Consider the following 27,076-nt stretch of genomic DNA (forward strand, 5'->3'; position numbering starts at 1 on the left):
TTTTGTGGAGGAATAAACTCATTATTTCATTATTTCATTTTATTTCAATGCGTAATAGGCTACAATATTAAACTATGTACAACTCAGTAGCTTCAAACATAATTATATACATATAGTAAAATAATACAAGAAACAATTTGTCATAATCCTAATATTATTATAAATGCGAAAGTAAGTTTGTTTGTTACGCTTTCACGCTAAAACCATTCTATCTGTTGTATTGAAATTTTACATGGACATTCCTAGAAAAAACATAAGCCTATTCTTATTTTGGAAATCCTTTCGGGCTACGCCCCGCTGGTCTTTCAAAAGTTCTGTACTGTGGGCTCCAAGAGCCGGATAAATGCATTCAACTGCTATTTTTAAACATCGTATTATGTCAGCACGACCACATGTTTTATTATTTTAACCAGTATTTTGTACTTGTTTACATTTCTAGAGTGAAAGCATAACAAAGGTAACAAAACTTCTTATTTAAACATAATGAGAAAAATTATGTCTCAAACCACTTCGGCACTATCAAATGTTTAAGGAGAGATCTAAATAGCCGTGACGTCAGAGCCCGAGGGGGTGCTTATTCCAGGGGGTGCTAAAGCAGCGTCCCCGCGTAAACCACGCCCCCACCGCCATTCTGCCCTCTGATTTTTACGTACCGTTTTCCATTTGAAAAATAAGATCACTGGTCCCTTGGACCGCTTGGTGGCCTCCGGTGTGGACTTCTATCTCGCCGTCCACACTGGGTACACCTTCCCCAGTAGTCCTATGTCTACAATTCCATACAGGAGCTGCATAAACAAAATGATTAATTAACGTTACTAAATACTAATCCATTAAAAATACACACTAAATAGCAATGAAAGTTACATATTTTTATTTAAAAAATCAAACCATTATCGGTACTTTAAACATTTGTGTAATAACAAGAACATTAATACTACATAAATCCATATGGGATACTGATCTATAACTGGTCCTTGCGAAGTAGTCATATCAGGTTTAAAATATTATTGCAATATGATCATAAACTTTTCTTTGTTCCAAATGTATTATTGATGACGGATAATTGGAAAGGAATATTTCAAACGTCAATTTGCTTTTTGTCAATTTTGACTTTGGCGAGTTTATCACAACGGAGACGTCGAACTTTGGGTATGAATAGACATAGCGCAGGTTCAAATCATGTGACTGTTATACTTTTTATCAGGCAATTGTAAACAGGCAAAATAAAGCTACAACGGGATCGGCTTCTTCCTTTTTTTAAAGAAAGAAAATCCCCGTAATGTGATTTATGCTATTTTGGCCCTATGCGCCATTGTTATGTCTTAGGAGCTGCAGTGAAAGGACTTTGAGTGTTTCCCTTTAAATACAATATTAAACCGCGTGCTCTGTTATGCCCTTATGATTGATAATAGCGTAATGTGATATGTCTCATTTTGAAAATAAGAAATGTCTGTCTACTTAGTTGTCTGTTACACTAACTATAACTAACCATAAGTAATTGACAATAACATTACATAATTAAAAACACAACAGATGAATAATATGAGAATATACAGAACATGAAGTCACACCCCGAAACCTCAACTTATGGCCCGCCAACAGTTCTGATGCCACCAGAAAGATTATTCCAAAGGCGTAAAGTAGGTACAGTGAAAGTAGTTAAAAAGGAAGTACTGTGAGTGGAGATGGATCGATAGCAACAAAACATGACGCTGAGTATCACAAGAATAGAAGATAAGGAAGAAAAATGTTCTAATTGATACAATCTAATATGCAATATCGAATGTAGCGTCTTCAACGGGCTACATTACGAAGCTCATAGAAGATTAAGCGATTAGAAGTGTACTGTGAAATGAAGAATAGTGTTTAGAAAAGGAAGCAAATTAAGTCATAGAGATAGATGGCCAATCAAAAGAGAACAGATTGGAGTTGTAAATAGTTATTAATATTTGAGGGTTAAATTGAAGTCAGCGTTGTCGTGGACGCTGGTAATTCTGTTTTCTTCTTCAACTGTCTTCTGATTAGCAATAATCATGTGCCACTTAGTGTAAAGCACTCGTGCTTTGCTTTGATGTAGTTATAAGATATATTATTTGTACGGCGCCTACTTGTGGGGGTACATTGAAAGCACCAAAGTCGAGACTGTAAAAAAAAACTTTAAAAGCATTATTTGAATTCCCCATTAACACTCTTAATTGTGTCATTTACTTAATGGCAGGATTTGAAAAAAAAACACTTGTTTGCTTTAAAAATGAATAAAAATTATTTAGTTAAACTGTGGAATTTAGATTACACTCGCCCGCCTAAAATTCTTGCAAAGCATATTGTAAATAAAAACTCCGGATAGGATGGTATAGGGAACGGAAAGTAATTAGTTGAACTGTAGAATTTAGACGATACTCGCCTGCCTAAAATTCTTGCAACGCATATTGTAAATAAAATCTCCGTTGGTGTAGGGAATGGAAACTAATTAGTTGAACTATGTAATATAGATGATACTCGGCTGCCCAAAATTCTTTCAAAGCATATTGTAAATTTAACTGTAGAATTTAGAATAAAATCGACTTCCTAAAATTCTTGTGAAGCATATTGTAAATAAAACTCCGGGTGACGTAGTAGTGAGTGGAAAGTAATCAGCTGAACTGTTCTGATCAATTAGAGTAATGGAAAACTTGCCAATTTAAATTACACGCCATGGATAGAAGGGACTAATTGTAAGTGCTCGTTATGTCATATATAGGAATTTGAAGACGCTTTTCATTTCGTTGCAAGGTGTCCAATCTTATCGGCATTGAGAAAACATTGGTTTGGAAAGTTGATATTATCAAGAGATTAAATCTCATACTATCTTAATGGGAAGGGCGCGGCTGTTGTTTTAACTACATGCGAGAGGCGTAGAGACACCGCTGGGACCTTGTGAGGAACTTAACTTGTAAATTGTATTAAATTATTAGTTTACATAGATACTTCATTTTCGTGACTACGAAACGCCTTTTCCAGTTCAAACCATTAATACTAATATTTTTTTAATGTGTTTTTTAAATTTTTTATGGCTACAATTAACAAATCAGATTCAATAAATTGATTTACACTTCACTGAGGTGTTTAAATTGTGGTAAATGACTATAGATTCTAGATTTTATACATTTTTACATTAAGTTTGTATGATAAGAGTATGTGTAGTATTGTAAACATTACGTAGTGTTATAATTCATCATGTCTATCCAGAGATTATAAGAGGTAGGGGAAAATTATATGGAAAGTACTCAATACGGCTTTTTTACTTCTTGTTTGTTGTTATAATATGATATATAAACTGATGAGTATACAGTAACCAATGTATAATTGAATTGAACTGTTGTCAAGATTGAAAAGTAATTCCAGTAATATAAATTAAAAACTAAATTCTAACTTCTTTTCTCAAATTGAAGTATGTAACATGTGAGGGATTTTATTTTACGCCAAGAGTTTCAACAAAAACAATGTCTTGCAAAGAATGCCGTTTATTTAATGTATTCCCCCTTCGTGTAAAAATTATGTATTCAAAGGTTTGTGAACGGGTCCTTACCGTGTACAGGATAACGAAGAACACCTGACCAGTCAGGTGCGAGTCACTCCCTGCCTGGTGTTGCTTCCCTATCCTAGGCACCTGAAGTATGTCGGCGATCCTCTGCAGTCCTTTCCTCGTCGCTTCAGGCCCCCATACCCATGCGCTCAGGTACTAAGAGACGTACAATTTTATTCCATCAGCAATTATTAAATAGATTATCACTCATTAGATGTCATGTATTATACTACTACAGAATGTATTATATTATATGACGTACATTCGGAATTCGTATAACGCAGAGAATTAGTGGATCATATCTAAATTCGTATATAGTGTAAGGTAAGATAAGACGTCAAAGCATGGTGGATAGTTAGTAATCCGTTGATAGGATGACTTAATCCAAACACATAAAGATAGTTCCACTATGATATAAAGGTTTTATGTAGCACTTATTTGTATGCTTTTAATTGCTCATTACTTATTATTTTTTCGTTTTTTTATTGTTATCGATTAATGAATATATCTTGTTACGTTTCTCAATATTGCGACGTTACGACGCGTTTTATCAACACCGTGACATTCTCAGGTACATCCGCACATTAGCATTTCGTCATAAATTACCATAAAATAACATATCGCACACGACACAATAACATTTAACCCTCGAACTGGCAGTCATTTGTTCCACAGATAACAGGTCATTTATAAGCGTTTTGTACCCGTGCCTTAAACATTTTGTAAATAAAATAAATTTTAACCATAAACCTATATGTGTTAAATCATTGTTGTTTTCGGGAAAATGTGGAGATTATTATGGTGTTAAAATATATGCATAAACCATCCAAAAAAGAACCACAATTTAAGTGGTGGGACTGCCCCTGGTAAAGTGTAGTAATATTATAAATATTAGAATCTGAGTCAGCCAATTTATTCTTCATTTTATTTAGTTTCAGAAAATATATAATGGTATCTACGTTCAGTTGATAAATAATTATATATATTGTAAAAACCACAAATAATACACGAAGGGCTTTTGTTACTATGGTTAAGATTATTTTTTAATAAATTAATCTAATTAATTTATTGGCAATAAATAAATTTAAAGCCAATTTCTAATTTTTTTTTGGAAAGTGGTGGTGAGTACCTAAATTAGTTAATATGGATAGGATTATTTTCAAAGAATTACAAAAATATAATGTTTACAGTAAATATAGTATACATTTTATAAATATACCAAAATATATGTTTGTTTGTTATGGTATAGCCTAAAACAAAGCTAAAAAAGTTATAAACCAATATTATAAACCATACCTATGATATCACTAATTTTCAAAATGGCTAGATGAAGACGATCTTTCTGGCAAGATTTATGTCGGCACTGTGACATCACTGTTGCCAAAACAGCAAAACAAATTTCGCCCATTGACATCAGCACATCTTTCTTTTTGAAATAGTACCTGAATAGTGGTGGTAGTGCTAATTTATGTACTGTATGAGCTGTCAAAACGCGTGCGTGTCAGATCGACATTATAGCCTAATGTCGACTGCCTCTTGTCAAACGATTTAGATAGACATTATAATTTGATTGCCAGTTCGAGGATTAAATAAGTAATACACATTCTACAAAATATGAATGAATACGACGCGGTGAAATGAAATGAAATGAAAAATTCTTTATTTTTACAGGCAAAGTTAGAGCCGCATGGCCCTTTCTTACACTTAACCTGCTGCAATTAAATAAATATTATCTAAAAATAAAACAAAAAATAATAAAGATAATAAAATAAAGAAATAATTACATTTACACAAAGTGGTGAAATTAATGTAATATTTTAACGTGTTATAATTAAAATTTAACACATTAATAAATTAACCATCTCTACTATTCTTAAAACATATAATATAAAATTATATTTTTAATATACAAATAAATTAAAGTACTTATTACTAATGAATCCTAACTTTTATCACACACAATCTCACATTCATCCCTCTGCCAGTGTCACGCCCACAGCATCTCAGACCTGAACTGCCTCGGCTAACCGCTCAAAATACATATCTTTCAGTTTCGCCACTAACCGGGAACGGCTATCGATGTAAGTAATTGTTGCGGTGGCCACCTTTCCAGTTGGACTTTGCTCACCTCTCACCATTCAAGAGCATTTCTGTGTCAGACAATGAATTGGTTTGATTGTTTATTTTATATAATTGTTATCGATTAAGTTGGTGTCTTTGGAAGTTGCATGTGAATGGTTTTTAAAATAAGCTGTGTTAGGATTTATTGAATTATGTTATAAAATGTAGTGTAAGTGAAGTTTTAGTTAGTATAAATGCTTACCTTTGTCTTATTTATATATGGAGATGGCGTTTGCCAACTAGTTTATGAATTTAAACAACAGTTTCTAGATTTTCGATTAGCTTATTACTACTACATTTAATGTCTGTATCTTACCGTTGTTTAAATTCATATTAATGTTCCCCCATGGTAGTAAGCTATTATTTTATTTGTACAAGCAAGGAACCCGAAACAGATTTTGTCTGGATTAGTTACCACGTAATTGTTGTTTGTTATGTTATCTTTAGAAGTTACATGTACTGGTGTGCAAGCCTTACAAGGAGAGTTGGACGGACGCCGGTGTGCGGTATTCCATTTAATAAGCAGGCGGACATTATTAAAAATATAGGTATATAAAAATTCAAATATGTAAACAACACTAGTCGTTTTAGTAATTCATTTTCCTACAAATGGTGTCCATCGTTGCTAGGATAAATAGATACATAAGGCGTTTTTTTAGATTTTAAGCTCACTTACAATTACAATTACAACAAAGTAGAAATGCATTAAACTACGTTGCCTTTCCTGGTTAGCTATTAATATAAATACAATAATCAACGCGATTAAAAACAAAATGTGAAAACAGGTATACACGAAAAAAACATTCACTCATCACGCACACCCTCTAAGCCCAAATACCATTAGTCTCCATTGCCGCAGTTAGTGTCTGGCCACCCATGTAATAGGAATTGATAACTTGGGCGATCTTGTACAGAGAAAGAACACTCTGACTTCACATGCTAAATTGAATGATTTTTAATATTAACAGAAGGAGGTAGCACATTTGAATGATTTTGATATTCTTTCGTCTCTCCAGATCTTTGTGACGATTATCCTTATACTTAAAGAGTTGCGGTATATTATTCTTAGCCACATTAACTGTCTATATCAGAGATAAAACCAACCTTTACATCCAAGATGATGGGGAAGTAGTGGGACACCACCTCGTTGAATACGCGCTTGTCGTACTGGAGTCCAGGGCCCACCATCTTCAGGAGGTACAGCACATCGTATCCCCTGCGAATGTGTAAGTACATATTGAATAAATTATGTAACATATTCATTAATCATAGCAATATTTATAACCCCATAAATGATTAATAACTTAATAACTCGTCACCAACTTTCAATGGAGAAAAAACACATACTAATAATAATTGTGTATAAAGTCATAGACATTTAAGGCGTATTATTTTCCAGGAGTCACACCTTAGTGTTAAACATTAACAACACGAGTAATTTTGTATGACAACCATTTTACATGAGTTACAAATGTCTTATTGGTAATCACATATCGCCAATGGAGATTTTAAACGAATAAGATTTACAAGAAAGTAATGTTGAGTTTGTTATTCTCATTCATACTGCGTAATTTTCTTAAAATTCGGGTTACTGGGCAATCTGCAAAAGGTTACATTTTCGCTTATGTTATGGCCGTTCTTTAGCGGATAAAAAAAGAATAACAATAATGCTCTAAGGCGCTGTCAAACTTACAATTTTTAATATTATTAGCATTTAAAATATTCCGGGGGGACTTGCCCACACGTTTCTTGTTGACACTTCAACTGTTACTGACAAACACAAAATCATCACGTCCTAAAACAAAGTGCGCTTTCCATTTTGTCGGTTTCAATAAGATCTGTACATTTATTTATAAATGGCACTTGGTTAAAGTTGTTTCACTTGTTATTTTATCCAAAACAACACATTTTCTTCGGGAAAAGATTTTTGAAAGTATTTTAAAATATTCAACACTGTTTTGCGGTCACCACTTTTTGTATAGATTTCCCTGCAGCTCTTAACGCCATAACACAACCTACAGTTAAGTAAGACACTTGTCAAATCGGCACTGCGAAGAAAAGGTATAAACATAGTTTATACTATGTAATTAGATAAATACATTAAACTTAAAAAAATATTACACTGAGCACTGTACGCTCACAAAAATCCGTCACTCCCAGAAAACTAATGATTATATTGCTTTTGACTCTGTTTACAAACCCGTCTTATCCTTAGCAATCTGCTGTTGTGTTTAGACTGAGGGATTGTAATAACAGATAGATAAGCCGTGCAGCCTCATAGAAGATAACAGATTCTTTCCTATCCCGCATCTACCCGGTTCAGAATGACATTTAAAAATACTCGAGAGAATCAGCGATAAACTGTATAATATAGATGAAAATACATCAGATTTTTAACTATATTTTATTGCACGGGAAAAGCTAGATTCTTTTTACGGTCACTGTAATACAAAATGTCTTTAAAATACTATCGTAACAAAATCATACTTTTTAAAGTTTCAGTATTTAAATACCATTTCGGTGTGAATTAATGTACATATATTGTTTCATAATAAATTACGAGTTCATTTCACACCTATATTTTTATAAACTTTTATTGTGATACAAACATCACAGATAACTAAAACTCATGTAAACAAGAGCTAAGGTACAGTGAAATCTATTTAAGCGCCTTCGAGCGCGTCGCGAGGACAGTTGACGCAACCCGCACAACAGTAGGCATGGTGTCCCCACTAAAGACCCACAGAGTAATAAGGTATATACAGAGTGCTCGCGCCCATGCTTTCATGTGTTAACAACTTTTGGACTGTTTTGTGAACTGTCCGCTTTAGTGCGCGACGTGAGCTTGTGCCCCAGCGGGCGTTGCCGTCGTGCCCCGACGGGCGGCGCGGCGCGGCGGGTGTGGAGTGGATGGGAGGGGGGAGTGATGAAGCGGGCCAGTATCCCTGTGTCCCAATCTGTCGCGCTCAGCTCACTGTGCCTTCGGATAAGCAACTTAAATAATATCAGTAACAGCCTTTCAAATTAAAGTTCCTTGGCATAAATGTAATGAGAGAAGCCGCATAGAGTTATATTGCACAACATTCGATAAACTGACGGACCCCTGTATAAAAATCTAAGATTCATACAGAAATAATGAATGGTCTCAAACAATAGTACTGTATTTTCTGTGAATTAAACCATTAATTAGAAATTATAGCATCGTAGGTACAAAGTTAAGACTGCATTGCTTTTCTTAAGTAGTCCTGAATTAGTTACAGCTTTTGGAGCACTGACCTAAACATTAAATATGACATTGATATATACTGAGATAGAAAAATCAGTAGGTAACGAGAAAATGTATTATTTATTAATTCAATGCGAGAAGAATCTGACACTGTATATATAACAAACGAGGTATACACAATATTCACTACAAGTGTTATCGTTATTAATTACTTGTTATTATTTCAACTTCATAATGTAAATCAATATAAGAGTGCGTGTTAGTATTAGTAAGTAAGAGGTATGTTTTAGTAATATGTTACTATTTTTTATTAAATGGTATTATGACTTCCGTGTAGTATAACAAAGCATTTATTAAAACAGAAAGTTGTAACTGGAGAAGATACGCAAGTGTTAAAAAATTCTGTTATTTGACGTTTGAATTTCACAGTTACATTATTTTCCAAGAAATCTTCTAGAAAAATTTTGGTCAAGTTTATTTTTTCATTATTTGACTGTCAAGTTGTTGATTTGTACTATATGTTCTTTTACTAGCCAAATGAAGTTAGCATCCGGAATATTAATTTTTCGGTTGATCGAATCATAACCTGATGTAGGAAAGTCAAAAATTTAAAATGTTACCTCAACTCAAAACAGTTTTGCTCGATTACAAAAAAAGTATGGTCGGGTGTATGGTAATTAATTACGGGTATGCAACTATCTTACTACAGCACACAATTTACGTTCCATTGTTTGGTATAAACGTGGTTATCGGTATTTGGTTGTTCAAATCAGTTACTATCCAGATATTGGATAAAGATCGCACAAAACTTTTTTGTTTTTTCAAAGACGTTAAAATTGATGTACGTTAAAAAATAGATATGGCAATTTGCATTTTTTTATTTGGGTATAAACTATGGTTGTTTGTAAACACTTAGCCTACATGTTTCATGCAAATTTTAAACTTAATTTTATTTTCAAATTAATTATAAAAGTAAAAATTATTTATCTTTGCAACTGCAGTATGTGTGTTTTATACGTAAATTCCCAGTATTGTAAATTTTTGAACTGCCATTTTTGACTTATCAATGCCTTTACGATGAGAACCTGGAACCAAGCGCGCATGGCGCATGAAAGGTAGAGAGAATTTTTGTAATGTTCTTGAAAATGTAACTACACAAATAAACTGTCAATAAACTAAAACACAAAATTATAACACGACATGTAAACTATTGAAAAACTTGAAACTCGAACCCCCCTTTAGTTTTTGTAACACCCTGTGTTTAAAAGACCTGAAAATATTTTTATAAGATTTCTAGTAGTGGTGTCGTTTAGTTTACTATGTAAGTCAAACAGTTCTCTCACATTAAATTTCAAATACAACAGGTGAAAACCCCTGTATCAAATAATAAACATATAATATAACACAAATGACATATGTTCAATAGGTGATGAGGTGGCCTCTGTTACTGTTGGAGGAGACGAAATTGACAGCAAATCCTCTAGTATTTCATCCAATATACCTTATTACTCTGTGCTTTTAACAAGATAATGTCCCATTAGACCTGTACTGCACGGCGAACGTGGAACCGATTATACAAGACCTGGAAACATTCTGTCTGCCTGTCCCCAAGATATCTTGAAAATAAATTGACCTATAGACTTGAAATTTTACAAGAAGTTTTACTTTTATATTGGCAATACTGGTTTGGATGATGATGCATGTCACGCCATAGGTTTTGTCAGAGCGCTAGTGTATATTTTTACATTGGTCTTGCGTCATTGAAGCCTATCATTCAATATATATATATATATATATATATATATATATATATATATATATATATATATATATATATAAAAGCCGTGACCCTTGAAGAATTATACACTATTAAACACACATTCACGCCTGGCCGCACCTCTCATCACCATCATGGTGCGAGAAATCAATGTGTACCAATTTTTATGTGTGACAGTAATTAACTTCTGGTTTTAATATAGACCTGCGCATTTAAAGGTCAGCTTTCAATTTAAGTTTATTGTGGGTCTGAATTCTAGATACTAACAAATACTGTATTATATGCATACACCTATTTGTGGAATATCGCACAAACTTTTAAAATTTCCTAATTTAAAGGAAATATAACTTAAAGAACTGTGACTGAAAAATATTGAAAACTTCATCCAACCGAAAGCAGAATATCCTTAAATTCTTCGCGTAGTCCAATAATTAAACACTTAATTACGCTGAAATTTAAAACCATGCCTTCTACTACTTACTATGAAACCATACTCTACCTCATTCTCAAAACAAATATTGCACATACATTTATACTCATTCCTAGCGTTCAGTTCGCACTCTAAGTTAAGAATAAGTTATTTATTTCCATTTGATCCATATCAAAATTAAGTTTCTTATAGTCAGAATTTAGCAATTTCATAAAAATTGTTAATGTTTTGTTAGAAAACAAACATTCTTTTGATCATAGCCTTCTCTATAAACCAAATAAACTCCCTCCTAGCCTATTTCGATTAATATAAAATATATCCTTCAACAAAATTAGAAATCGTTACGATACCAGTATTGAATACCGTGATTAATTTTATCTCCTTATGAAATACGAGAGAGGGAATTTAGAAGAAATGCTTGTACTTTTTCTTTAAATCCCAAACTCATAAAAAATGTGTATTACTTTCCCCCCTTATTTCGTTACATTTTCGTGGTAACTCCAAAGTACATATCAATTAACGGCACATAGCACTACGTTTCGAGGATTAACATCTACCTTCTTCTTCAGGTGCCAAACATCCTAATACACAAAAAATTAAAAGTACGGCAATGGAATTTTGCAGTTTTTTAAATGAAAATCTTACTATCTTTTCAAATCATCCATCTACAGTAACACACTTTAAAAAAAAACCAACAACTACATAAAACATTGTGCAGAACGACTAAAAAGGAAAATGTAGCAGACTACGCTAGAGTGCGTACTGATAAGGCCAGTTGCCTCAGGACGCTGATATGTAACATCAACATCCGCTCTTTTTATCACTAGTCTGAAGTGTCGTCTTCGTTGTTATGCAGCCAAGGACGGTTCACCTTCTAGTTGCATTATCGTTTTCTTCGTACTTCTGTTCTCCTTCTCTTTCTCTCTCACTTAAGAATAAGAGCTGTTTTGTTTATTTGATGTTGGTCGTTTGCCGCCGAAAGAACAATCGGGACTACGGTCCACCTTTATGGAAAACCTAAGCTCGCTTTATTATTTTACGTTTATGGAAAACCTAAGCTCGCTTTATTATTTTACCTTTATGGAAAACTTAAGCTCGCTTTATTATTTTTACAATCATTGCCACGTATAATAGTAATTAAATAACTGTCAACATAATAATTCATTATATATTATATTTAGTTCATAAGTTAAATTCACCATTAACTATATAAGTAATCATTTTTTTAAATATTGTTGTTACTTACTGGTTTATTTGATTTAGATTGATCCAGCAAGAAATAAGTTAACCCAATAGAAATATTATTAGTGTATACTCATAATCTATATTTATACTTCTTGATTCCTCTAACTTATTGAATTTCAACAATTTAAATATACGAGGTATAGTCATAGCTTTTTCAGTATTCTTAGAAATTCTGCAATTTCATAGCTTACATTTCAAAGTAAAAGAAGCCAGTAGACAATTTATTATATATTTATTTTATTAATAATATAACTAAGACCCGTGGAATGTATTTGCTATTGTAAGAGAATTAAATGTTACAGGGGTTACATTGACTATCCTAATATTGTTTAAACAACTGTTAAATTATCTGTGCTTTGCATTCCCTTTTTACCCTCAACAACAAATTAACACGCGAGCACACGCACCCGCGGCAAATTGCAGCATTTTTCCAATATTGAGTGCTGCTGTTTCATTTTTTGCGGGAGAAGGTTGGGCGGCTTTGTAATCCTCGGCAAACTATCCCCCTACGTGACCTTGGGCTGGGTTACTGTCTTGCCGGCCGCCGGGATGTGCAGTCCTTATCTTATCTCAAGCGCTACCCCAATTGTGAGCAGTTTGCCTACGTGCGTGCTGTCGCGTTTTTTACCGTTAGCGATCTGCTCACGCGCGTGCATCCGTGTAATCTGGTGTATTTAATATATGATTATCCATACATTGGGTTTTAAAAATTAGTTTTAGTGCGCAAGTTTTGGATATTGAACTTAAAACATCTTTATAAGGTAAAATATAATACATATATATACATATGAAGAGGAACAGAGACGCATACGAGACTTGTTAGAGTCAGTTCCAGAACCACGAACGAGCGAATTAGACGCTCCATCATTACATTTTACAATAAGACCAACTGTGGTGTTGATGTAAATGATGCCATACAAAAACAATATTACGTGTCAAGAATCTCTAACCATTGGCCATTAACACTGGTTTTTCCTTCTCAATGTCCGAGAAGGAAAAATCGAAAAATAACAGTTTTTTGCAATAACTGTCAGACACCGATCTGCAAAGACACACTGTGGCTGCATGCACAAGATGTTCAGGTGAACCAGAAGACGCCAATAATGAAAGTATGGATTTTGAGTAGAAATCCAGTTCATCGATTTTTCAAGTTTCATATTAAAATTATTCTTCTTTTTTACACAAAAGTAAATGCACAAGTGATTTTCTATGTATTTAACAACAGAGTAGGGCTACACAGGTAATTTAAATATAATTTTGTTTTCATTTTTATCAAAAGGTAAATAATTTATGTAATTTTTGCAATATTCTTGTATATCAGTGTAGTTCTAGTTATGAAAATAGTATAAAGTAAGTTAAATTTTGTTTAAATTATACATATAATTTACAGTACTCTATTTCTTACAATAACTAGTACATCATTAGGATAAATATAAACTTATCATATCATAATGATATATTTGTATCTTTTTAGACACTAAAACATATAAATTGCACTGATTTTTATACAATTGTGGCATTACTATTACTTTTAAACCTGATTCAAACAAACGCGGCAATATGCTAACGGCGCGTGCCACGGCGTAGTTAAACGAAACTATGATTTTACAGGATATTTGTAAAATATTTATTTAAATAGATTGGAAAACTATTATCAAAGAATATTAATACCTAGAATAAGGTAAGATAACGGACTACACCCAACAATTAGTATTACAACATAGGGATTAATGTCAAGATCGTGAGAAACAATATAGTAAGATGTGAGCAAATTGCCGTAGTGCGTGTCCTCGCGAAAAAAAATGGGTGCGTTTGCTCGCGTGTTAAACATAATGATAAAATTCATGAGAGCTGCTCAATATAATTAATAATTATTTAATTGTTAAGGTCGTACATACAGGCCTAAATATATTAAAGCACCATTGCATTACTTTCTCGCTTGTATAACTTAATACTGCGCGTTCTTCTTAGATAATAGACTAGTTTTAATTTTTTATTTCGGGTTTTGATTTTGTTGCTTTTTAAAAATAACTGTTAATAAAATGTTCTTTTGACCTATTAATTCACTTAAAATAAATATCCACCAATGGTTTAGATCTTGAGCCCTTGAGGGCGTAGGAGACGCTTCAACGAACGGAATATCAAGGGTTATGTCGACTTTCTCGGGTTGACGAACAACAAAAGCGATGTTTCACCAACAAAAAATGTGCTGTCCGCCTGGCTACCCGGACATTTCCGTTTGTTTGTTTCCTACGGTTCACACAATAAGTTGCAGAGCCCGCGCCATCTGCTCGCAAGGACCTTTCTCTAATAGCCGCCCCCTCCCCCCGCAGCCCGGCACCACCATAAACACGTAAGCTGTGGAGAATGTATTCAGTTACGGTTTTGTCGATACTAGCCCATTAAAGACATGTGGCTCCTATCGTCAGTGCAGGGCCGTCCCCATTATTTAATGCGCCCGGGGCAAATCATGCCTTGGGGGCCCCCACATAAAAATTACATTTCGTCAGTACAGCCATACCAAGTGATAAGGAATTTTTGAAAATTGTTATATGTAAATAAATACTCCAGTTTTCTGTGTGTAACAAAATACCAAATATATTATATGTGTACATTTAAACATGTTTTAGAATAGATAATAGAATATTGAATAGACCTATATACATAGATATAAAGAAATTATTACTTTGGCTCTTTGGCATACAATACTTTTGTGGAACTTTAGGGCTATTAATAGTAGTAACAGATATAAACGCAATGCATAACTATTTCAATCTTAATGTCATAACTATTATTTACCTTTGACAGAGATAGTTTTATTTTTTTAAAGAAATCTTCGTGGCCTTTGCACTAGCAAACTTCTTGATAACGTATTCTAACTTCAGCCTTTTACATTCTTCATGTTCAATAGACAGCATGGCAAGGGATGACAGTCTCTCCTGAGACATTGAAGAACGCAAGTAGGTTTTTATTAATTTAAGCTTACTAAAGCTTCTTTCACAACTGGCAACAGATATGGGAATAGTTAGCAGGATTCGAAGTGCAATCCATAAGTTTGTGTATAGGTCCTTTCTGTCTGTCTTCTTAATCACTTTTAAAACTTGTAATGGGGTTGCCTTAGCTAGACTTACTTCATTCACAATAGTTTTGACATGAAGGAGTTCCTGATAAAGTTCTTTTCCGCTTATGTCAGAGGTTTGCCCAAACGATAGGGGTTTCTGTAAATTTTCACAACATTCCTTCAAATCTTCTGCGTGAGGGAGTTGTTTAAGGTCGTATAAGAACCCCCATTTCAAGTTGTGGTTTGAAAACTGAATCAACCTTTCTTTTAGGGAAGACTGCATAATGTCCAATAGTGGGTAGAAAACGTTTCTTTTAAATTCTTCTTCTGGGGTTGCTTTGTAGTCACTTTTACTTTCATAACCAAAAAGCTTATTTTTTGTTCTTTGGCGTTTTTCTTTAAACAATGGTTCCACGTCAATTTCACTACAAATCTCTTTGGCTTTTGAAACTGAGTCATTTAAACCGTCTTTACGAAAATCATCTATGAACTGTAAAGTTTTTTGCAGCAGATTTGATGTTAAAGCAATATCAGTGCTTTTACCTTGTAAGGTTTTACTTATCAAGTTTACCTCAAACAAAACATCGTGCCAAACAATAAGGCAAACCAGAAATGAAAAGTCTTCCATGTGAATTTGGAGGGACTTAGCTTCAGATGAGATTGTAGCGTCATTGACAGTTTCACTCAGTTCTACAAGAGCGTCAAGGACGTCTTTGTACTGGTATCGAACGGCAGATACAGAACTTATTCGAGCCTCCCATCTTGTTTCACAAACCTTTTTCAAAGTTAAACCTTTAACATGGTCACTGACAACGCACCAACGTTTTGGAGATGATGCGAAAATGGTGTAAATCCTTTGAAGGATTCCAAAAAGTAGAGTAGACTTGACGGATGATCTGGCTCCATCTGCAACAACCAAGTTGAGGCTGTGGCATCCGCAGGGTGTAAATATAGCTAAAGGGATATTCTGAGGATATTCGTGATTGGACCCCTTTTTTAGCTCCTGCCATGTTTGCCCGCGGCAGTTACTCATGTCCAAACCACATAACTCTACCTCTTCTGTTAACAATTGAGTCAATGCTTCCCCTGTTGACTCCTCAGTAATCGTGTAGCCTATAAAACTTTCTTCAATAACAATTTCACCATCGATCTCCTCTTCTTCGTGAACATAGCGAATGGTGAGAGATGTCTGTTCCTTATGACTTACGTCTGGCGTACAATCCAACATAACTGAGAAGTACCGTGACAACTTTATTTTCTCGATTATATTGTTTTTCACATCCTTTGCCAGACAGTTCATCAACTCATTTTAAATATTGACACTTAACATTTGAACTCGATATTCACTCTCTTCAATGCATCTTAAATGTTCCATCATAACCCAAACTCTCCTAGTAACTGGATAAGGCCAAGGAAGTTTCCGTTATTTTTTCTAAAAAGTTTTGTTGAGTTTCCACGAAAAGCCAAGTTGTGTTCTGCTAAGTAAATAATAATAGCAATAATTCTTCTTAGTATGTTTTGCCATCTCTCGGCTTCTTTTTGTATTTGGCCCATGAGCTCAGTATCAATTGCTGCATTTTGGTTGATTCTACGTTCAGCTTCAATCCATTGCTGGGTAAACTTAAAATGCTCAGATGACGTTTCGTGAGATGAAGCTCGCTCATGAAATTTTTTCCAATTATTGAATCCTTGCTTTTTGCCAAAACTTGAGTGTGGATTATTGTCAAATAAACGACATGGAAAGCAGAACACTGCATCAGAAGAGCAAGAATAAACTAACCACCGCCTTTTCACTTTCTCGCCATTTTCTGCGTGGCGATATTGAAAATCATTTGAAAAATGACGCTTTTCACTGTTTAGTGGATAGTAATCATTACTTTTTTTAAATGACGGAGCACCCCTTGTTATGTTTTTATCTCTCTTTCTGACAGTTAAATTTTCAGGCCAAGTTGACGTGTCATTTGAAAAATTTTTATTTTGTTAGTTTAACATTTCAACAGTTCCCTTCTTAAGCTTGTCACTGGTTTCCTCCTTCAGTATTTCAGCAGTCTCCTCTACCTCAGTTAAAATTAGGTCTTGTTCACATTCATGGTCGAAGTCCTGGGTATTTGAGTAAAGATGAAGTAGGTTGTTGGGTAGTGCCCTCAGTTATTGTGAAGAATTTTGTCAACTTGGGTACTTTACTTAAAAGAGCACTGTGAGCTAATTCACTGTCTTTTGTTAATTTTCGTCTCTGAGCACCTGATAGTTTTTTTAGACATTTTAATAAAATAATCTTAAATAAAATGAAACTTCTTAAAAAAATTATGCTTGTTTACTTAAAATGAAATTAAAAAATAATGTTTAAATCTGTTGGTCTACATGTTGCGTAGTTTTTGGGGGGTTTGTATGTGTATAGTAGAATATCGTTGAAATTTTGTTTTACAAATTTAATATTGACTATGAGTAAGGCACCTCCTAGCCGCGGCGCGGCCCTTAGCTGCAGCGCCCGGGGCGACCGCCCCGTTCGCCCCCCCCCTTCGGACGGCCCTGCGTCAGTGTAGTGTCTCGTCTGGCATTTTTTTTAGATTTAGCTTACTCTTACGATTCTTAGATTCGAACTTCCGCTTCCGACTTGAATCACATATTCAAGTATCGTAGCCTTGGGCCTGGTCTTCTTACTGGTACCACAGTGCAAACATTCTTTAATCGTCAATTATGTCATCTAAGTTAGATTCTTTGTTTGATGTTTGTTTTTTACGATGGAATGATTGTGAAGGAAACATGATTTTTTCCGGACATTTGCCATTGTTCAGTGATAAAAAACACGTTTTTAACATAAGTTAGATTCCAGACTGAATCGGTTACTAATTAATTGTGTAGTATATTCTGTGTTTCATTCACAGTTTTGTAATAGAAAGTTATGTCATGATTTGAACAGTTTAATTTGTTAATATTTAAGAATACCAAAGTAACTCTTTTCCTTTATTTCGTATTTCATGGGTGTTTCGGCAACTCATGACCTTTGAAAAGGTTTAATTCGCCTTATTCACCTAAATATAAATTTTACAATGTTTTAGGTAGTAAAAGAGGTTTAATATCCAAAAAGTGATTATATTATTACTCCCATTATTTCCATTCTTTATGATTTGAAATGTGAAACCAATTATGTTTTCAAATTTAAGCGATACTTTTAACAAACAGAAATGTCTCAGAATCAATGTATACCGGCTTGATCACCCAGTCCTCACATATCTCGTAGTATACTAATCCATTTCAACCCAAACAAAGGCCGAGTAAAATAGCGACAATCAAAATAATATACATTGTACCTGAATTGATTTTATTACTATATAAATTGATTTATTTTCTTATTTAATTATGTAGTAATCGCCCATAGTCGGTAAATAACTTTTAACTTGTTGATATTTGCGGATTCTTGTAATAATTTGCTTTATGATTTCGTGTCCTAAGTTCTCTAAATAACTAGTGAGTGAAAGTTTTATCTGCCTTAAAAAATTTTAAATGTAAGTTAAACTCTGGTGGTTTGATAAAATGTTCATACTTTAAATGGCCGTCAAATTTTAAAGAATAACATTAGAGACCTCTAGTTTGCGCCATTCTTGTCACTTGCTAAAGGTTTCTATTTAAAAATGTTGACTAACCCCTAAAATTTTCAAGCGTATCCCCAAAAGTAAATCACTCCATCTCTATTCATAAGAAATTTAATAGGAGGGGGACTAAAATAACATTTTGATCCTAAGCACGCGCGAGACATAACCCTCTTTAAATTCAAGAGATTCCCAAATGTTCAAACCAGTTACTCCCGACCTCGTACAGCTCTCGCAGCTTTGGTAGACAATGTGTCGCACTTGTTGAATGCATAACGTAGTATTGGGAACCCTGGTCGAGAATTGACCGTGATGTCGGGATGAAAAGCAAATCAAGAACCGACCACTCCCGAATAATTACTTCCGTGTCATACTTGGAGTGTCTCAATACTAGGCCATATTTACTCTTTAACACCGTAATGTACCATCAGGGTGTCAACTTTCACATACAGTACTGGGCTTACGGATTCCTTCTTCAGAGTCGCTACCTTTTAACAAACAACTGGGTTTTGTAAGGGGTTACAAGGAATATAGAAGATATATTGGAATGGAACTATTATGGGGAAAGGAAAGCAGCCTTGGTACAAGTGTACATGTCCGTGGGTTTGTTTAAGTCAGCGAAACATCCATCTAAATATCCAGACTCTGAAATTCTAAACATATTAGAGGATATGTTAGTTTGTTATACACCCTCACTTGTTGCATGAGATTCCGAATCTAACAGCAACATACGGTTTCACAAAATATACACACTGAATCCGTGCCGGTGTGATGATTGTGTTTCTCGTACTCTTGACTTGTGATCAGAACTTGCAATCTCTGTAGTAAAAACGCTTGGACCTAGACTCCAAGCAGCTTTTGAGTATGTTTGAACCCTTCCTTTCCCTTCTTTTCTTCTTTCTATTCTTTATTTTTGTATGTCGTAATACCTACTCCACCTGACGAAGAGGATGGATTCCAATCGTGGAAACGTTGTGTTATACCTTTTGTAACATATAACGATGGCAAATGTCCGAAATCCTGTTATCCTGTCAAATCTTCCATCGTCAGCAACAAACTTTAAACAAAGAATGTAAATAATTCTTCCATTCATAAAAACATTTTAAATTTGTACGCTTGTACATACATTTTCTTTACTCTGATTCAAAAACGTATAATTGTTTACTGTTAATTGCCTCAAAGCAATTATTGCTCTTAAAGGTTTATAGATTTTAACATTTCTTGAAAACTAATTCTTCAAACACTGCAATTAGCTGGTATTTATTTTAATCGGTGTCCGAAAAAATGGTTACTTGTTGGTCATTGAAATTTATTGGCTAATAGTAGGCTGTTTGCAGAAGGAATGTTTTACGCGCACAAAATATATTGTCAATTATTTATAAGGTACATAATGTTATGTAAGCAGTGAAAGTTTGATACCATACCCATGGAAAGTAATCCACGTTATGCGGAGAGATCGAAACAGTGGAGATTGAACAAAGAGGTTGGCAAAGCGTCGTATGTCGATACCCTCCTTCTTCTGTTTCCCGAAATCAACCCCGGCTCTCTTGAGGATGTCAACGCTTTCTCTTGTCCAGGCGTTTTTTTCTGCAACAACACCCATGCATCACCAGGCATCACATTTCTATAAGGATTACGCTCTCAGTACAATTCAACTAACTACTTACAATTTTCGTAGTGGTAGTTCATATCTGTGGGATCGACCCCACTCTATGTTGAAGTTTTACCTCTAAAATATTGGAAAAATTTGTTGCCCACATGTACGCTGTGTTTATTTACATTTTCATTTCAGGTTATGCTTACCTTTTCTTATTTGGTCCATACATGTTTGGTATTGTGATAAAATGACCCTTTGACCAGTACGACTCAGCAAGATTGTTGGAAAATTCACTACCAAATAAGTGCTGAGGAATGTTTATTGTACTATTCCCTCTTGCATTGTCTATCAAGAAAATTCTATCAAAGAGGCTCTTTCAAGGGAATCCGAAAGAAGTTGTACTTGCTATGCACATTAGAAGCAATTTTTTGGCCACATGGCACAATTTATTACAAAAGTAACATTATAAGCTGTGTTTATGTACGTTTTTACTTGAGGTTAACTTTTTTATTTCGTAATTAAATTTTTGGCATGATCGTTTCATCAGTTCACGATCGTCGTGAATTTTCGTTTCCTCACAACAAATATTTGGTACACAAATTTTCTACGACAGTTCAAGTTTCCAGATTTTGAAAAAATAACCGTGCCCTCTAACTTGTAGGGAAATTCTTAATTTTACAATATACGATTCCTCGTATGTCAACCCTCTCACCGCATAACAGCACATCAAAGACCGTGCATGTTTATACTACTTGTTTAAAAAATACCTTCTTAACATTTATAACCTCTATGGTATGTTTACTGATCCATACACAAAGCGAAAATACTTGCTTAGCCCAAAAATAAGTTCTGTATTTGCTTAGCTCAAGTTTGTGCCAACAATTCCATGCACTAAATATTTCAAAATCAAAAGATAAATTTTTGTAAACTCATAGCAGATTGTGCATTTAGAATCAACTTTCAGATTATTAGGTTAGAACGCCTTCAATACACAAAATAACAATTATTTTCAAAATAATATAAAATATAACTAAACGAATCACTTTCTTTTTCTTTTACTTTAATGAGGTATCCTTAGGTGCTCACGCACTTCCCACATGATATTCTTGTATTATTGAAATATTTAGAGTGATCGAATTATATAACGTTGACAAACAATTTGTTTATTTCGATTTAAAATTGAGCAGAAATTACTCCAAATTTTAATAAAAACTAGTAAAGGTTAGAATGATTTAAACAGACAATTATTAAATGAAAAGACAGTAATCTAAATAGACATCGCAGACATTAAATTGCGATAATTATCATCAATTAGTATTCCCACATAACCCTCATAACCCACATTTCAAACGAGACATGTGAAGTATATTTTAACTTAATTTGGACCTATGAGCATATCATAGTGCACACGTAAGAAGACAGTTCGCTCAAGAATCATTTACCTCAGAATCTCATAGTGCTTTTCTCGCTAAATGCGATTGGGTCGATAGTGTGTATTTATAGAAATGTACTTCAAATAGAGCGTAATAAGCTTTGTAAACTTACTCAAGGCAGAATTTAAAGTGAAACTGCCACGTGTGACAGCCAGGGGGTGATAGCCCTCTTGAAGTGAAGAGAGACAACCCCAGTTGAATTATTTTAAGCCTCTGTACGTTAAACACCATCCTCGCATACTCATAGCCGTCCACCTCGAGGACTGATGGGCGGAGTGATCTTATTATCTCTCCAGGGAACTCTGTATCCTGGCAACATATATTTATATTCGTAAAATACTTTGTACAATATTTTAGTACAAGGTAATCCAATGGTTCATCCTCTGATAACTTTTGAGCTCATTAAAAAAAATGATTTAATTTTTTGTGTTCCAAACCTCTGAGGAATCTCCCCAGGGGAAAAGCCACCATGGCACCTCTCTCCTTGTAAACTTGGAAGGAAAACAAAAGTAAAAGTGGCATGTTTTCTTCGTTCCTTTTCTATATACTCAATATTAATCATCATACCAAATGAACACATTTATAATGTTAATAATAATTATTTTTTGAACGTTCTGAAAGATAAACTGCAAGTGCAACATTTTCAGGTCTTTGTTTTGAAAATGAGAACACTAGACAAACGTTGATTACATATTTTTACCTACCAACAGATTTTAAAACAATTTTAAATGTTCAAAGGTCAGTTAAAACAGACTGTCTGGGTGTGAAATATTATTAGCTTGTCAAATGTGGCAGCCGAGAGATAATCGTCCATTATTGCGGACAGGCATATCCGTACCGTATAACTGGCAGAATATGAGCGGTACACAATTTGACTATTCCGGCATATTTTCTCAGATATCTTGCATCTCCTGTCTGCAGTAAAAGGAGACTGTTAAACCGATTGTAATAAATCATAATACAGGATAGTACGATAAACATTGGTCATGTTGAACGCTCCTGCTTTGCATACGTGACTGAGTTAGACACCCACTTCCGGTATAAGTGTGGTTTTTTTTCTGTTATACAAAATTGAGGACTTTTAGCCACGAGGGCAAATTTTAACTATGTTTCCCCCTTGTTACTCAATAATTTTGCGAATAGTCGTAGTTATTAAGCCGAGGACTTCTTGTAATGTTAATCTAATTAATATTGATGTATATGGCAATCAGTTATTAAGCCCTTACCACGTTATTTTAGATTATTTAAACCCAGCAGTGGAGTTGCACGTATTTAACCCTTCTGTTAGAACGATTTTTGTTTTATTATTTAATGTCTCAGTTTACATCTAATTAATTTGTGGTTAGTTTAGGGGCAGGTTCGTGGTGACAACAAATGGTGGTTTCGCCCGACTACCCGTGCTTAATTTTGTTAATTTGAACATTTTTAAGCCCAAATGAGAACGATTCTATCAGATTATTTACGGTTTGAATTTTCTTCAGTACATTATAATACTTTAAGATAAAATATTAAAATTTGGTTGTTTAGTTTTGCAGCTGCTTATAATAAAAATTAAAAATAGTAAGAAAATTACATAAAGAAATAGTGTGATAAAACACGCATAGGATTATTTGAAGATGCTGTACAGGATCGGTGGGCATAATTAAGTTCCATTAATTCTGATTTCGTTATACAGAGCAAAGTGTGTTTAACTTATAAATTTATAGACAGTTCAAAAAAAAAGTGTTGATAAAAATTAGAAATCGTCGAAATGCGAGTTTATTAAAAGGATTTTAAATTTGAAGCGATAATGTTTCCACAGATAACATTTTTTTCTCTTGATACACTTAAAACTGATCGTCAGGCACAAAAATAATAATAAAATCACCGTCAGACAAGTACACAAAGGGACGAAAGTCACCAATTTTAGCGTCTGTATAACATTTATAACAACTGCCGCTTTTTTAACATTTATTTACATGCCTGATGGAGGTTTAATTGTGTCATGCTAAGAACCACCATGTTGTGTGCTTATACAATACACATTGGCTTTCAGCTCTATAAGAATTTATGGGGCATTTGGGTGGGATTAACGGACATATACAACTAGACTTACGATTATAATACACGTGTTTACGTTAAATTAACCATACGATAGAAGCATCTTAAGTTACGCACTTCGCCTGAGGTTCTCGTAATAATTCTCAAAACGCCAACAGAGCCTGAACATGGCTGGCGAGTTCAGTACTCTCGAACTAAATTAGTTTAACTTAATTCAAAAGAAAATTTAATTTAAAAGAGATAATGTGAATTATTATTACCATTGCTACAAATGTGTAGCCTCGATGGATTTCCCGCACCATTTTTGCAAATTCTTCTTCTAGATTCCACCTCCATACATTCATTATACCACAGTCTGGCCCTGCGAACCAACATTTTATTTATTTATTCATGAAATATTCGATTCATATTGAATTGTAAATCTAACATAACACACCATTCTATACCCTTTACTAATTATTTATTACTAATTAAAAAAGCTTACTGTTACATGTTAACTACTTATTTAACTATCAAAGTAAACTATATAAATTCCGTAAATTCGTTCCGATTGAAATAACTCTCTTTGAATAAAACCTACCAAAAAAATAATTTTTCTTTTACTTGGTCGTTCAGTGAGAGTAGTGATTTCCTGAGTGATAAGCTGAACACTTGCCCATAACCAAAGCGTTGGTCGAAAATGTGTAAAACACTTTCACACACGTTTAAAAATAAAAATAGATAACACGCTAACAGGCAAAATACATTGACCTCAATGTAACCCTATTGCTTGTAGTGGGCAAACAACTATCGTGAGACTGTAATAAATACAGAATATTAAACTGTTCACAACTGTTCCGTAATATCAGAAATATCACCTAAAACTTCTAAGCAAATTTCACAAACTCCTCATACCATTGGCCCCTTTTGATATTTGAATCGATATTAGCTTTACGCACCTGTCCAAATCAAATACGTTTGGCGTTTGAGAAAGGAATAAATTAATCGTTTATTGGTTGCTACAAACGAGCTGCTTTTGTACCGTCAGTCCTGATAAGTCTACTCAGCATCATATGTACCAACGAAATCAACCATGCAGACAAATACCTATTTCCACCTATCTCAGATTATAAATTCAAAATAAAAAATATTTCCCCGACCAAAAATCAACCCACCACCTTAAGGAAGGAATTTTGACTACTAGAGTAGATTGAATTTTCTATGTATGGCGGAAAGCATGATTTCAAAATTCTTGTGGCATTGTCACGTCTATAAATTATTATCGTGCACAGAGAAAGTACTGTACAGAACATAAAGTCGAGAAGGAAATTGTTAAGGTGTAGACACACAACACAACATAAGTTGTCAACCTCGGAATGAGAAATAATAAGCCGAATATTTGTATATGCCTACATTTTGGTGTTGTAAAATTCCTCTAAAAAGTGTCAAATAATTTCGTGTCTGCGTCGTAAGTTATTCAAGGTCAGAGGTAAAAACCAGTTTTTCACGGTTATTTCTGGATGATCTAGGACTCTATTGCTCCAACGATTTTATTATCTATTGAAACATTTTTATATCATAAAATTTAAGATAATGTTATTTCAAAATGTATTTTCATGCGCTCAGTAGTTTCTGAGATAGAGGGCGGTACGCGCGCTGCATGCCACACGTTGTGTAATGCACGGTCACCCGTGAATATCTGTGAATATTATGTTGAATTTGAATAGTTTGTATTATTTATTCATTAATACTTTATATTTAATCTTATATTGTTACGGTAAGGTGTGACCATAAAGTGGCGGGTATTTTTGTGTGTTGGTAACTAATTGCCGTCAGTCAGTTTTGAAATTCAATGAAACTTAAATCCACACCCTTACTGTTACATCTATACACGATCGTACAAGCGGTCTAATCTACTGATTCTTACCTTGGCGTGAAGGTCCTGCTACTGGAAATCCCTGGCCTTCCATCTTCGACTCTTTTCTGAAAGGGAACAAAATAACAATTTTAGTATCATGACATTAACGTGAGGATAGGTTGAAATTCTAACTAAAGGCTACTGAATAGCTATACAGGTGTGTATAGTGTAAGCTGCATTTATACCTTTAACAGTAAGCGAATAACCATTCTTGAAGAGGTTTTCGGAACACACCGGGATATAAGATGGTACATCTTGCTGAGAGTTGAAGAAAATGCTCCGTAGTATACCATTAACCTTATAAACACTGTACTATTATGACCTAAACAATCTCAGAGGGTGTAAAATCACTATTTAACTCTTTTTAATGTAGCTGTGTTAAAATTATATATGTCACCCTTTAGAGAAACACAAATTTTTACTTTTTCAGAGCTGGTTAGAAAAGAAATATACGGTGGTGATAAAGGGAAGACAATTGTCTGCTTCGTAATTTTACAACTCTGCTTAAAACCCATAGTGAAACTCACTGCAAATTTCTTCCTGAGTTTTGAGCATCCAGAGGACCTTACTTGATGCCAACTAACAGATGGTCGGGCTTGCATATGAGATTCATTCTTTCTTGATGCTTGACCCTCATATGACTTCAAAGGGTCAAACTGCCCCCAGGAAGAGTCTGGATAGGTCTTTTAATGAAAACTGCGTTATTGGCTGAAATGTAGCGAAGCCTCTCGTGGGACTGGAACAATGTAATTTCTGTCTGTCTATCTGTCAATCGTGGTCACACCTCGGGTTGTCACGCCTGACCCTGGCCACATCAATAATCTATACTGTACAAAATGCCAAATAAAAGGAAAATGAAACTAAAGACGATAATGTATTGTTTAATACAAATATATTTCATTAATAAATAGAGGAAATTGACTAAACATATTAGTTCTTAAAACTGAAAAATACCTTGACACAAGTATAATTTATTAATAAAAAAGAATTCACACAGTACAAACTTAATAATAAAAGGCCCTTAACAAGTGTGTGCACATCTTAATTCTTCTTTCAATTTTAAACTCATCTGGAAACGAGGATGTGAGGGAATT

The 27,076-nt window shown here is 34.1% G+C and overlaps 1 protein-coding gene across 1 annotated transcript; it reads right to left on the minus strand.

Moving 5' to 3' along the window:
- Positions 1–719: 719 nt before the first annotated feature.
- Positions 720–26,034, minus strand: LOC124369421 (poly(A) ribonuclease pop2-like). Its single transcript, XM_046827428.1, has 5 exons — positions 25,992–26,034; positions 20,440–20,602; positions 6,791–6,902; positions 3,569–3,721; positions 720–785 (listed from the first exon to the last, which is right to left on the minus strand). Exons 1-5 carry the CDS (start codon positions 26,032–26,034, stop codon positions 720–722), a joined length of 537 nt encoding a protein of 178 aa, XP_046683384.1.
- Between the last annotated feature and the right edge of the window lie 1,042 nt (positions 26,035–27,076).

Source organism: Homalodisca vitripennis, chromosome X, assembly GCF_021130785.1.
Source record: "Homalodisca vitripennis isolate AUS2020 chromosome X, UT_GWSS_2.1, whole genome shotgun sequence".
Classification (NCBI taxonomy): domain Eukaryota; kingdom Metazoa; phylum Arthropoda; class Insecta; order Hemiptera; family Cicadellidae; genus Homalodisca; species Homalodisca vitripennis.